The sequence below is a fragment of the Amphibalanus amphitrite genome, unplaced genomic scaffold, assembly GCF_019059575.1.
Source record: "Amphibalanus amphitrite isolate SeventyFive unplaced genomic scaffold, NRLGWU_Aamphi_draft 000051F_arrow, whole genome shotgun sequence".
NCBI lineage: Eukaryota > Metazoa > Arthropoda > Thecostraca > Balanomorpha > Balanidae > Amphibalanus > Amphibalanus amphitrite.
The window spans coordinates 1212356-1225435 of NW_024881547.1; the positions used below are offsets into that span (position 1 = coordinate 1212356).

Below are 13080 nucleotides of genomic sequence, written 5' to 3' on the forward strand. Positions count from 1 at the left end.
ACAAACGTGCTCTCATAAGGGGTATATTAATAGCTGGAGGCGGTTGCTGGGCCGTCTAACCCCAACGACGGCAGCTCTTCATGATTGGACCGACGGCAGCCGACGATGAAATGAAGCCCCCAGCACAAAAGAGAGCAAACACAAAGGATTGGAAGCATTTTGACGGCCTGGTGATTAATCGAACGTTTCGACGACATAGTGCGATCGATGTGAATTGTGAGCGCTGCCATGTGTTTCGGAGCACGTCACACAGCCTAATGAATGGGTCAGTCTGGTTTAGTTTAGATAGGATTTGTAACTGATAGCTAATGTACACAGAGAGGTATCTTGCTGACATTTTTCGGTAGAGGAGTGCATGAGTTTGCAAATGTTTGGTGCCTAAAGGATAGTTGTCAGTATTTGGTTTGACTTCAGCTCACTACAAATTACCATACTAGTTCAGTTACAAAGCAAGTAGCAACCATGCATCGCGGCAACGATACTTCTTTCATACACGATAAACAGCTAGACACACATAGACTGCAGTACTGAGCCGTCAAGATAGTAGTGATAAAATTTTTGAATGGGGTCATCACCTTAGCTAGACAGACCAACCATCGGGCATCGATACACCGATGCTGATTGTATAAAACTACTAACAATCACCTATCGAACAAGCTAAGTTTTTCTCCTAAACATTTTCATCTTGAGTCGGAATTTCTACCATCGAGCAAACAGGATGAGCAAACAAACACACAAGCAGACCTCGACGGACCCCGGTCCCGTCACAAACCTTGAGCTTGGTGTCTGGCGAGGAAATGAGGGCGGCGAAGTTGGAGATGGCACCGTTCTCGACCACCACGTGGGTCAGCTCCTCCGAGTGTTTGCAGATGTCACTGAGCGCTGAGGCGGCCACCCGCTTCACGCCAATCTCCGGCTCTTTGATGCAGAGGACGAGCAAAGGCACGGCGCCTGGGGAGGAAGGACGGGGTTCGGTTAGGTAGGAAGTGTCGCAATGGTGTCCGCAAAGTGCAAATTGTAGAAGTATGGAACCCCTGAGCATGCGAGAAGCTTCGGAACATATGTTTGTTTTGTACGAATATGTGTATTATGATATATCGTAACTATATTAGTCTAAAATAGCTTGAAATGAAATCTGTTGCGAAATGAGTGTGTACCTTCTTGATAAATAATGCAGAAATGAGACATTTGTAACATGATGTCTTCAAAGGGGAAGACTGTGAGCTAACTTTAAACTGTTCACAAAGCGAGCTACATTTCATTTAAAAATCACCCAATGTCGAAGAACTTTCCTTTCAGCACCAGTTTTGCATATGTTGGCATTCCAAACTAAGCCCAACTAATATATGGAAACCATTTGGCTAAACATAGAACGGCGAAACACCACATCGCAACGGCCCATTGGGGTCACATTCCCCAGACGGCCAGTGGCGCTCAGGCTGGCTCAATATATCTCTCCAGTTTTATTCCTATGGGCCCGGCCGTTTAACTGCCACCACTGGCGCCGTTCTAAAACCGTCCCGCATCCGCTCCCGGTATATGTGAATGCGGAGCGCGCGGTGGGCGGCGGAGATGGGAGACAAAACGGACTCCGAGATGCTGCTGCAAAACACCGCCCCTCTTCAGATGACTCGCAATGGCCTCCGCTGATGATTGTTCGCTGGGCTCAAACGCCCCCAGTGCAGCGCGAATGAAAATGGAATGGGGGAGAACAGACTGGGGAGATAGCTGAGTACGGACGGGGATAGAATTGATAGAATGAGATGAGAAATGGTTCATGATCTGGCCAACAGTTGACGGTAACCACTTAACCCTCGCCCGCACATGCCATTTTCCCATCCTAGAACGCACATGGGGGGGGGGGGGTTGCCACCCCCGCCCCCCGCGCCATTTCGTTCCTGCTTAGCGGTAAAGACCAAAAAGATTCTTTGGAAAGAGACAAATCCAATGATACCCAGTTTTACCTTCTCAGGTCAGTCATTGACCTTCCAGGTCAGGTCAAACTAAAAAAATGTTGCTGTTTTGGGTCACCGTTTGATATCAAGTGCGCTGCTTATCATATACCGATGACGATGCCGTTTTCTGGTGCCAAGCCAGCTAGAACCTCTTTCTCACACTACCCGACCAGGTTTTTGCTGCTGAGGTCATTTCAGGTCAAGTTAGGTCAAGGTCAATTATATGTGTTTGTATGTCTGTGTGTGTCTGTGTGTATACTGATATGTGCACCGATTGTTTATGTGTCCATATTACATGAAATCATGATCTGAGAAGCTTTTACCAAAAATGCAGTCAAAAAAATTCACAAAAAGTAAATTCCGCTTGCCTAAAACGCAATTATCTTAGATGACCTAGGTTGACCTTGACCTTGACCTTGACATCTGTACATCGTCGAACAACATGTTCCATGATAGGTGGGAGGTAAGACTGGTGAAAAAGGCCGAAATCAAGGTGTCAAAAGCTCACAAGGCCCATAGCCAACGCAAGATGTCGAGAATTGGCCATTTGGGTCATGACATGACCTGAAAAACAAGGTCATATCTCCGAAACCAAAAGTCACAGAAACTTGAAATTTTCAGTGGACATCAAGAAAGGATAGAGGAGCAGCTATACGAAAAATCAGCCTTCTAGCTCTAAAAATGTTGAGTGCAGAGCAGAAGGACTACCTGGGGGGGGGGGGGGGGCAACCCCCCCATGTGCGGGCGAGGGTTAACGATGTTGGTTGGTTCTGGCAAGCAAGGCTGTCTTCTTGACTTCAGCAAAGTTCTGTCAAGTTGACCAGAACTTTGTGTATTTATGTTCCATATCCACACAAAGGTGTTCTCAAGCGCATTCACCTCTGTTGCTGTGGGGGCAGGTAAATAACGGTACTAACAGGCTAATTATTATTACTGCTACACACACACCGTTTTATTACATTGCACAATGCTCAAGTACCGATAACTTTGTTTCGAAATTGCACGCAGTCCAACCAAGTTTTGAATGGGAGTACCTGCCGGTGCGACCGCAATTTGATTCACTTTACCAAGAACCACTGTCGCCTTACAAATTACCAGTTCATTTCGCGACTCACGACGGCCCAGTCTAAATTCCTCCGGCCACCGGAACCCGGCGACTTCCGGCTGTCTCCGGAAAGCACCGGTCGCGGGCCAAACAATAAAGCCCCAAACAAATGAACAGCAGTGGCGCTGAAATTGCAACGGTGACGGCAACGGTCCCAGCGCGCGGAGGGGGGGGGCTAGGGCCGGGGGAGGAGTCGGCGACTAGGTAAAAAGGTCGCACGTGTGCGCCGGTAGTATACCGAACCCTCTCTTGGGTTCTACCGACCGTCTAGTGGCGTCGAAAGGTCGTTTGACCCATCGGGAACGTACCGACCGTGCCTCATCCATGTAGGTCGGTCATAAATACGACTGAATGACGTCAGCAGGCACACCGACCACTGAGGAGCTGGCTATAGGAAGGTCAGATGGTATGCTGGTCCGACAGCTAAGGGAATTTGGCAGTTGGCATGTGACAGAAAAAGATCCAGTTCCTCCATGTAATGCATATCATTCCCCTGGAGTTATACATTCCACAAGCTACATTGGTCAGCATCAAGCAACAGATAAACCCAGTTACGAATATATGCAGTAACGCATACGTTTTAACATATTATACACCACATGCGGACGCACGTGACATCATCAGGCTCACGTGTCAGCCCTGCGTCTGCATCCGTCTCTGATATATGCACATATCCACCGCGCGTGGCGAATGCATCACGATAATGAGCAGATCCCGAGTCAACATCCAGGGATCAATAGCACGGTAGAGGTCATCTGAGCGGCCCCTCGGGGCGGCATCGTCTGGCTGCTCTGACCCAGAGAGCCGTAGGGGGACGGGCGCCCATCCGTCTACGCAGTCGACTGGGCGATCTGGGTCACACAGTCTGCCGTGATTGAACGGTGACGGTTCAGCAGTGTTCCGGTGGAATATACATACATAGCCGGGAGCGAGGTGGGTTGCTCACACTGCCGCGTTTGTGCCGTTGCATCGGTTTGGGCTTACCTAGGTATTGAAAAAGGTACCACGATGAGGAACCAGAACAGCAAACTGTGTGGCCAGCTTGAGAGAAAATGGCGCAGATTCTTTGCTTGCTTTTCTTTTGCTGGTTTCGGTCCCATCGCTCTAGCGAGACAATTTCAGAATCGGAAGGATGATATGAATAAGGAGGGGGGATTGATCTGGTCGGCCACTTTGCGTGCTCCGCCGGGACTGAGGCCGTCACATGGACACTGGACAGGCCGAACAGCCCCCCAAGCGGTCACCCTTCCGTACGTGAGCCTGCTCCCGAGGAGCTACTCGCGCCGGATGAAAGTCGGGTCGTCCAGCCGGGTTTGAGGCGTGGAGGAAAGGATTTGTGCGCCCTGCAGACAGATCAGAGCCCAGAGGGATTGGAGGTGTAAATTGCTATTGATCTGACCATTCGTTATGTAACGAAACTTGACTGGTTATATCGGCGACAATCTGAATCAGAAAAGCAAAAAGTTTAAACAGTTCGTTACATGACTGTCCCCGCAACTGTTCATACATTTGCACTTAACAGTTTACTTTCAAGCTATGTCGCCGAGGCTAATTCTAGTTGGAAAGGGGAGGGGAGGATGTAATTAGTAGCCCAATTGCGTGTAGATGGTGAACAGTGATTATCTTAGCTTACACAAGCCTTTGCATTGTGGACTAGTTGAAAAAAGCCAGAATAATTGTCACAGAACAGCCTATTACTGCATGGTTTCTGTGTATAAGTTGTTCATCACATGGCACTTTAGCAGGCATCCGATCTAAAGGCCTACCCTATTATAGGAAAAGCCATACATGTCCGCGTAACACCTCATAAGTTCTCCTCTAAAACCCCACCCATCTACCCAAGCCACCGGCACATAGCGGGCAGACGGGTCACCCCTATCTCTCTCAAAAACACCTCCCTGCGTCCCAGTCTCCAGACCGCTGTTTGGCCTGGACGGACCGGCTTTGACACCCCTGCCAGGATCAGCCGACTGGATTAATTCGACCTCCCAATGACGTCATCACAGTAACGATCCGTCATCAGCGAATCTGCATCCGGCAGCCACCGCGTCCGGCGGCGCGTTGCCACCGGCGCTGGAGCCAAATACTGTCAACTGCCGAGCCAGACGCAGAGGACAGGGACATGGTGACTCATGATAATGGAGGAGGGCTAATAATGATAATGGAATTGATAAGTGACTGCAGTGACTGACTAAAGTGTGTAAGTGACTTTTATCGGGTGATGATTCACTGACAGCATGTCTAATGGCTGCGGAAAAAGAAAACATTTGCGAACGACGAACGTCATATCTGAAGAAAATAGGGAGTTTATCTCGAAGCTGACGGTTCAGTCGTTGACGTCAATGCTCAGAAATCTATGAACAAGAACAAAATCGCGACCATTAACAAGAGGCCATTTATCAGCCCCCCTCGATCGCAAGCTTTGATGTCCCAGCCCCGAACGATTCCTAGCTTTGATATCTCCTTGTTTGTGAGCAGCGAACACTAATTCAACAACCGTAGAGCAGCGGTCAGCAGTGTGATGATCCCTCAGCTCATCCAAATAGATCTAACCGGAGCGTTAGCTTCACTTGGAGAGAAAGAACGAACCAATGAGATCACCTCAGACATGACACCGCCCGGGTGAGTTACACCCACCGAAGACGACTCCCCCCCCCCCTCCCCACCTCAGCCGTCGGATGCGGCCCGCGACAAATCGGTCAGCGAGAACCCCATCGTCTCCAGCATGACGTCACAGGGGGGTCTATGACGTCAGCGAGGTGGCAGTCTGCCATCGGGGACGGGAAGCCGGCGCTGTGCAAAACAGCCGGTCACGTGGTGCGGATAACGGTGAAGGAGGCGGCGAACGGGGAAGTCATGTGACTTCCACACGGTGACAGAGACGGCGGTAGATCACCAGCCACGCAGTCAGACAGTGATCTGGTCGGCCACCAGCTGTACACGTGTGAAATTGGCCCGCCGGCCAACTCTGGTGGCCCGGCAACACACTTGTCGCCGCAGGGGAGATGACGCACGAATGCTTCCGTAATGATAATGGAATAAGTCATCGTCAAAAATAGCACCGAAACGCCGTGAAGCAGAAGGAAGCTTAGCTAATAAATTTCGTGACGGGAAAGTTATACGCTTCATTCGCCTTCTTCAGAATACCTAACTTTCTTCCAATTTCTGAAATTAGTTGCCACGATCGATGGAAGCAAAACAAACCACACTGTGAGTACTGCAATTCGCAGTCAAGGGCAGCTCCAATATTCCAAAAAGGTCGCAGCATTCTAAGAACACCCCACGGGCATGATGCGGCCGGCGCCCCTATATGAGGCCTTGACCAGCGCCATATCATATGATCCTGAACGGGTCAGCGATGCCATTATGGTCGCAGCCAGGCCAATGCGGCATGATAGCCAGCGACAGATAATGGCGGCCACAGAAGCCTATACACACGGATATCATACACCCGGATACACCCGTCCATAGGCGGACGGATGGACCGAAATATAAATAGGTGGGATGGACGGACACATAGAGGCAGGACGGGACGGAAGTCTGATGATTCCCAAAGACCGGCGCGGGATCCGGCATGACTGGAAAAGGGCGCAGAGCCAAAACGAAAAGAGGAGTCGAGAAATGTATCGGGACGACACAGGACACCTTAGAAGACGGGACAAGACGAACCGGCGGACTCACTGCCGGGTATGACAGGCATGGGTTATGGCCTGGGGCAGCATTGCGCCAGTGTCAGTGTACCGATGTGACCGGAGCTCATCATACGCCATCATGGCGCCATAACCGCGCTGATATGACGCCCGGTCAACATGGGACGCTGTCCCGGGGGCGATGGAAGGGCGGGTTAGATGGGGTGGAAATGGCAGAGGTGACAGCGGCCGGAGTCGGACGCAATCGCATGACCAGACGCGCAGTAGAAAACGAGGCGAATTTTGTAGGACAGTAAAGAGGTCACTTCAGGTTCTGTGATCTCAGGTTCATATCGATTAAAAGAAGAGAGCATGGTATAATATAGATGATAGCATAAAAAACGCAAATGTGATCGAACGGCAAGCTCTACTCGTATGAGCAAGCTCCCTATCCACGTGATGCTTAATGGGATCTTTTCTAAAATAAACTCAGTTTCACAACGAATGTAGAGCTCGGCCGAGTACAAAATGATGCATCAACTGTGCATTGCAACCAACTGGTCCAATGCTGATCGCCACATGCTCTGGCAACAGCCCGACACGTGCAATGCTGGATACAATGCAAGTTTTGATTAATGAATTCAAACCTGCCAGGATGAAAATCACATAGATCGCGTTTCTCGCCCATAACGGCGCGGCGCCGGGTAGGCGTACGGTGGGCAGCCACAAGGCGGAGCGCACACTTTTACTGAATATTCTGACCAAGATTCATTCTAGCCTTCTGCCCCGGACGCTGTAGGCGAGATAAGCTGAAAGGGACACCGATGAGTAAGTGTAACAATCTGCTCGCTACAGAAAGGGATCCGTATTCAGCCCGGATTGCATCAACGGAGTTGTATTTGTATACCCAAAGTGGCATTAGAGAAGGCTATGATGGAATCTGATCTTCTATCGAGCGCGACTAGCTATGTAACATATATCCCATCCGACCTCGCATGGCTGCATTCAAAATTATATAATGTGATCAGGAGTTACGTAATAAATGACCAGCTCTCGTATACACCTTCTTACACCAAGCTGGTCGGCGATCGTATTACAATTAATGAGAAGCCCCAGACTATTCGCGGAGGACGTTCTGTCGGGGTCGGGAGCACGGCTCTAGAGTCTAGGTGCTATCACCACGCCACCTATGGTCTGAGCCTAAACCCTGGGTCAAACAGTGCCCTCTGCCCGTAGCTGTTTATCGAGACCTGTCCAATGTTCGTACTATCGTCTCGTTTCTGAGTAGGTAGCCACTTTCATCAACCAGAATCACCATCCTCGTAGTCGACGCCGGGATACAAAGCAAACCACTCATGCTAACCCCCATCTTTCCCCAGAGGTCCTTTTCTCCCAGCTTTCCTTCTCCAGCGCCACTGACCTGCAACCACCACGCTCTGAGCCAGCTCGGGGCTGTGCCGGGCCACATAGCCGATCGCCCACGCCCAGCTGCACTCCCCGCCCCCCTCCCCCCACATAACACACACCTCCCCTCTCCAGCGCCACTGACCTGCGTCCACCACGCTCTGGGCCAGTTCGGGGCTGTGCCGGGCCACATAGCCGATCGCCCACGCTGCCGACTCCTTGACGTTCGGGTCAAACTCCTCCAGACAGACGACCAGCGCGTTCAGGCCGCCGCTCTCAATCACCGTGCGAGCCAGTTCGACACTGTGCTTGGCCACCGCTCGCAGCACGAAGCAGGCCGACTTCTTGTAGAAACGCTGCCGAGCAGAACACGGTATGACGAGAGGAGGTTAAAAATGGTGGGTGAGGCGCGGATACTACACGTCCGATAATGCAGTGTTACGTGGAAAGGACACTGTTCCTCAGAATCCTATTGAAAAATGTGACAAATATATGCATTAAGTTACATAACTATCCAGGGCCTCGTTAGTCATAAAGCGAGTCAGTAACTTACGCCGGTTTTTGGGCTTGTATTGCAAGCGCATGTGAAGCGGTAAATTTATTTCCCTTCTCCCTTCTGTTCTTGCTTGCAAGATAGTAAATTCAACGATTCAACTACTATCGTCATCGCTTCACATGCACTTCCAATACAAGACCAAAACCGGCGTAAGTTACGGAATCGCTTTATGAAACAAGGCCCTGGTGTGCCGAAAAAAAAACAGTCAACGTTGAGTATTCCTATTGAGAAAATGACTTTTGGTTCCAAAATTCATATTTCTAAGGATTGCGTTGGATTGACTTGCATGACGTAGGATGGTGAAAACATTTGGAGAAGCTACAACAATCCAACGAAATATTTGGTTGCGGCATCCGATATTAATTAATGGATAAAGAACGGAACAAAGCATGCTAGCCGAATCTGAAGTACAAACAACGCAGGCATGTCTTACAATGAGTTTATAGCAGTTAAATTTATCATACAAATAAATCAAAATAACATCTTAGCGCGTCATAATCCCAGTTGCGTCAATGGCACACGAAGCAATGGTTCGTTACCACGGACAACCGTACAACACACCATTAGAGAACCTGAGACACATCCTGGTACTGAAATGAACCAAAGCTAGTCAGCTTACAGCGGACAAAAACGCGTTCCTAGAAAAAGACTTAGCCGAGCAAAGGTCACCGCTACCAAAATAAGATTCATTTTATCCTAGAAACATGGCAGCCCCGTGAGAGGATCAATTTCATACTTATCGAAACACAGCAGTTTGTTTGCCAGGCATTGTCGCTGTGCATTATAATGGGAAAATCATAGTTAACCGTAACAACATCGGCGGTTAGTTTGGGCCGGGCCACACGTATCCGAAAGCGTGGTTTCACCAGGCGGTTACATTAACCCGGCAGTTGCTGGGGTATTTCGCCACCCACCATTTGCTGGGGGGGGGGGCGTTAAACGCCCCCAGCCGATAACTCGAGAAGAGAACCAATAGGCGTAGCGAAACGCACGAGGCGGCAAACGAAAGAACGCGACGAGACGCTTCAGATGAGTACTTTAAAGTTGAATTTTGAGGTCACAGGTGGGGTCAAGGTCAGGTCAAACACCTGAAATCGGGCTTTCAGTAGCATGGACTTCAGGACTTCGCAATTGGCGCCTCTCGTCACAAACTCTGTCAAAACGGTGCACAATCCATCATATAAGGCCTACAAGAGTGTCAGCTCCATGTAAAGGTCAGTCAAGCATAGGTCAGGGTCAAGGTCAGGTCAACCGGGTAGGCAAATATCCCCGAAAATCAAAACTGATATTCGCAGCCTGTGACACATGTTTTATGGGTAATTTGAGGCGTAGAACACGATGGTGACATTCATTTTATCATATGTGTACGTGTTTGGCTCAAAAAGTTAAATTTAAAAAATGCATGTGTCATGGTGGTGAAGTAGACACGAGAAATTGCCGAGATTCAGTTCAAGATTTTGGAAAATGCGGAACGATAATCAATACTCGAAGATAGCCATTTGATTGTTCATGGTATTGGCAGTCTAATGGCGTTTACGGCATGTCTGTATGTCTATTCTGTGATTTTATATGATTTTTTGAAAATATGCCGTTTTTGGTCGAAAACTCAGAAATCATGACGACACTAAAACCTCAATATCTCAAAAAATTTTCCGATCGATTTTTTTGAAACTTTGTCACAATAAACTTCAATCAATTCTCTACAGGTACCGAAAATTTGGCGCGCCTGCGGCGCGCCGTTTTTATGCTATGGCCCGGCGAAAAAAGTTTAACGCCCCCCCCCCCCCCCCAGCAACTCGCGGGTTAATTCGTAAGCCATTCAAGTAACTAACAATTTGCTGAGTATAACCTACGATATCCGTCGGTATCCCAGTACTGTGCTAGCGATTCCTGCAGGGAGTCAAAAGCAACTCCAGCAAACAAAATATGTTCAATGCCCATCCATTGATGATACCCAGCCCAAAGAAATAAACCTCTCGTGACGTGACTCACATTTTGGACGGGCACTTGCGAGATGAGCTGCGGCAGGATGTTGCTGGTGACCAGCGTCTGCGCCAGCTGCTGGCTGAAGCTGGCCAGCTTGCCCAGCGCCAGGGCGGCCGTCTGCTGCACGGCCGGCACCACGTCCATCAGCAGGGGGTGCAGCAGCGACATGACGTTGTTGTCGTGCAGGTGCTCCATGTTCTGCGGTCGCGAGGCCAGGTCGGCCACCGTCTGCACGAACTGCAGCCGGGACTTGTTGTACTGGTCGAACGCTGCCGGGATCGGACGGACGGTTGTGTGTGGGGCGGTGTGAGGGGAGAAGGGAGGGGGCGAGGGAAACCCGAAGAAGGAAGGGAACTATAGAGTAGAAGTAGAACAGAGGAGAAATAGGACCGAAATCGGATACAAAATATAATTGTGTCCCCTCTTTGTCAAGCTTGGCAGGGTTCGATTCGATAGATACTTCGCAGCAGATGGGTAGCGACAATTAATGTAAAAACTTACCACTAAAAAGCCATCATCGGTGCTTGCTACCGTAACTCAAAGTTGATGGGTGAAGTTGCAAAAAAATGCATATGGTCCCGCTGGATTTCGTTTCCATACTGACTACTAGAGATGTCAATCGGATACCAACTTGTTGGTATACCGATACCAAACCGATACCAACTCGGTATTTGGTATTTCAATCCTAATGTGTTTGGTATTTGTTGGTATCATGGACCCTCGCTAATGCTTAACCCGGCAGTTGCTGGGGTATTTCGCCACCCACCGTTTGCTGGGGGGGGGGGGGGGGGCGTTAAACGCCCCCAGCCGATAACTCGAGAACCAATAGGCGCAGCGAAACGCACGAGGCGGCAAACGAAGGAACGCGACGAGACGCTTCAAATGAGTACTTTAAAGTTGAATTTTGAGGTCACAGGTCGGGTCAAGGTCAGGTCAAACACCTGAAATCGGGCTTTCAGTAGCATGAATTTCAGGACTTCGCAATGGGCGCCTCTCGCCATAAACTCTGTCAAAACGGTGCACAATCCACCCTATAAGGCCTACAAGAGTGTCAGCTCCATATAGGGGTCAGTCAAGCATAGGTGAGGGTCAAGGTCAGGTCAACCGGGTAGGCACATATCCCCGAAAATCAAAACTGATATTCGCAGCCTGTGACACATGTTTTATAGGTAATTTGGGGCGTAGAACACGATGGTGACATTCATTTTATCATATGTGTACGTGTTCGGCTCAAAAACTTCAATTTAAGAAATTCATGTATCATGGTCGTGAAGGGGTCACGAAAAATTGCCAAGATTCAGTTCAAGATTTTGGAAAATGCGGAATGATAATCAATAATCGAAGATAGCCATTTGATTGATCATGGTTTTGGCAGTCTAATGGCGTTTACGGCATGTCTGTATGTCTATTCTGTGATTTTATATGATTTTTTGAACATATGCCGTTTTTGGTCGAAAACTCAGAAATCATGACGTCACTAAAACCTCGATATCTCAAAAAATTTTCCGACCGATTTTTTTGAAACTTTGTCACAATAAACTTCAATCAATTCCCTACAGGTACCCAAAATTTGGCGCGCCTGCGGCGCGCCGTTTTTATGCTATGGCCCGGCGAAAAAAGTGGGGGCGTTTAACGCCCCCCCCCCCCAGCAACTCGCGGGTTAAGAGGCTAAGAAATCGGTAAAAAGTTGGTATTTTCCTCATGTTCCCAAGTTGGTTTGGTCTCGGTATTTCTCCACGGTTTTGATTGGTATTTGGTTTGGTATCGGTATTTCGATTTTCCGTAACTGACATCACTACTGACCACTGACCTTGCTCTATGAGTCGTGCCGCCATCGTTCTGGCGCGGTGACCCTCCTGCAGTTGTCACTTCAGCAGCTCCGCGCCGTTTGGCCAAACACGGCTGGTCGATGAATCCACCTCACGGCTCACAGCAGGGCTACAACAACGCATATAGTTATATATCAATGGTCTCATTGTTAACAGATTTTTATGTCAGCAATGAATGATAAGTTGAGACTTATCATATGGTAGTATTAGATAGTACCTATTAGACTTAGACATATGGTAAATTCATCGAGCAACGACACATCATGACTTATTCATGAGTATGTTCTAGACGCCAAACAGGAGCAAACTAAGCCTAAACTAAACTAGGTAAATGTCAAGTTTAAGTCCTAAGAAGATTTCATTGATAAATTTTTCATATTTTTACATTATTTGACATCCTGAATCCAAAAATGATACTCATATGTCTCGCAAATAAAAGAAAAAACATAATCAAACCTGACCTAACCTTACCTACTTACCTATAACCTACCAACCTACAACCTACAAACCTACCCTAACCTAACCTAACCTACAAACCTACCTACCTACAACCTAAAACCTACAAACCTACAACCTAACCTAACCTAAAACCTAAAATTTTTGCTGTTTCATATTT

General features: G+C 48.6%; 1 protein-coding gene across 2 annotated transcripts in view; it reads right to left on the bottom strand.

The window, feature by feature from the left end:
* LOC122377831 (sperm-associated antigen 6-like) overlaps nucleotides 1–13080 on the bottom strand; it is a 49388-nt gene that overhangs the window by 35605 nt on the left and 703 nt on the right. For both annotated transcript variants that reach the window (XM_043358304.1, XM_043358306.1), the window contains exons 2-5: nucleotides 12446–12573; nucleotides 10642–10904; nucleotides 8239–8449; nucleotides 773–951 (exon numbers count right to left, since the gene is read on the bottom strand). In XM_043358304.1, the coding sequence (XP_043214239.1) occupies nucleotides 773–951; nucleotides 8239–8449; nucleotides 10642–10904; nucleotides 12446–12470 (678 nt within the window). In that variant the 5' untranslated portion in view covers nucleotides 12471–12573. The remainder of the gene's footprint in view (nucleotides 1–772; nucleotides 952–8238; nucleotides 8450–10641; nucleotides 10905–12445; nucleotides 12574–13080) is intronic.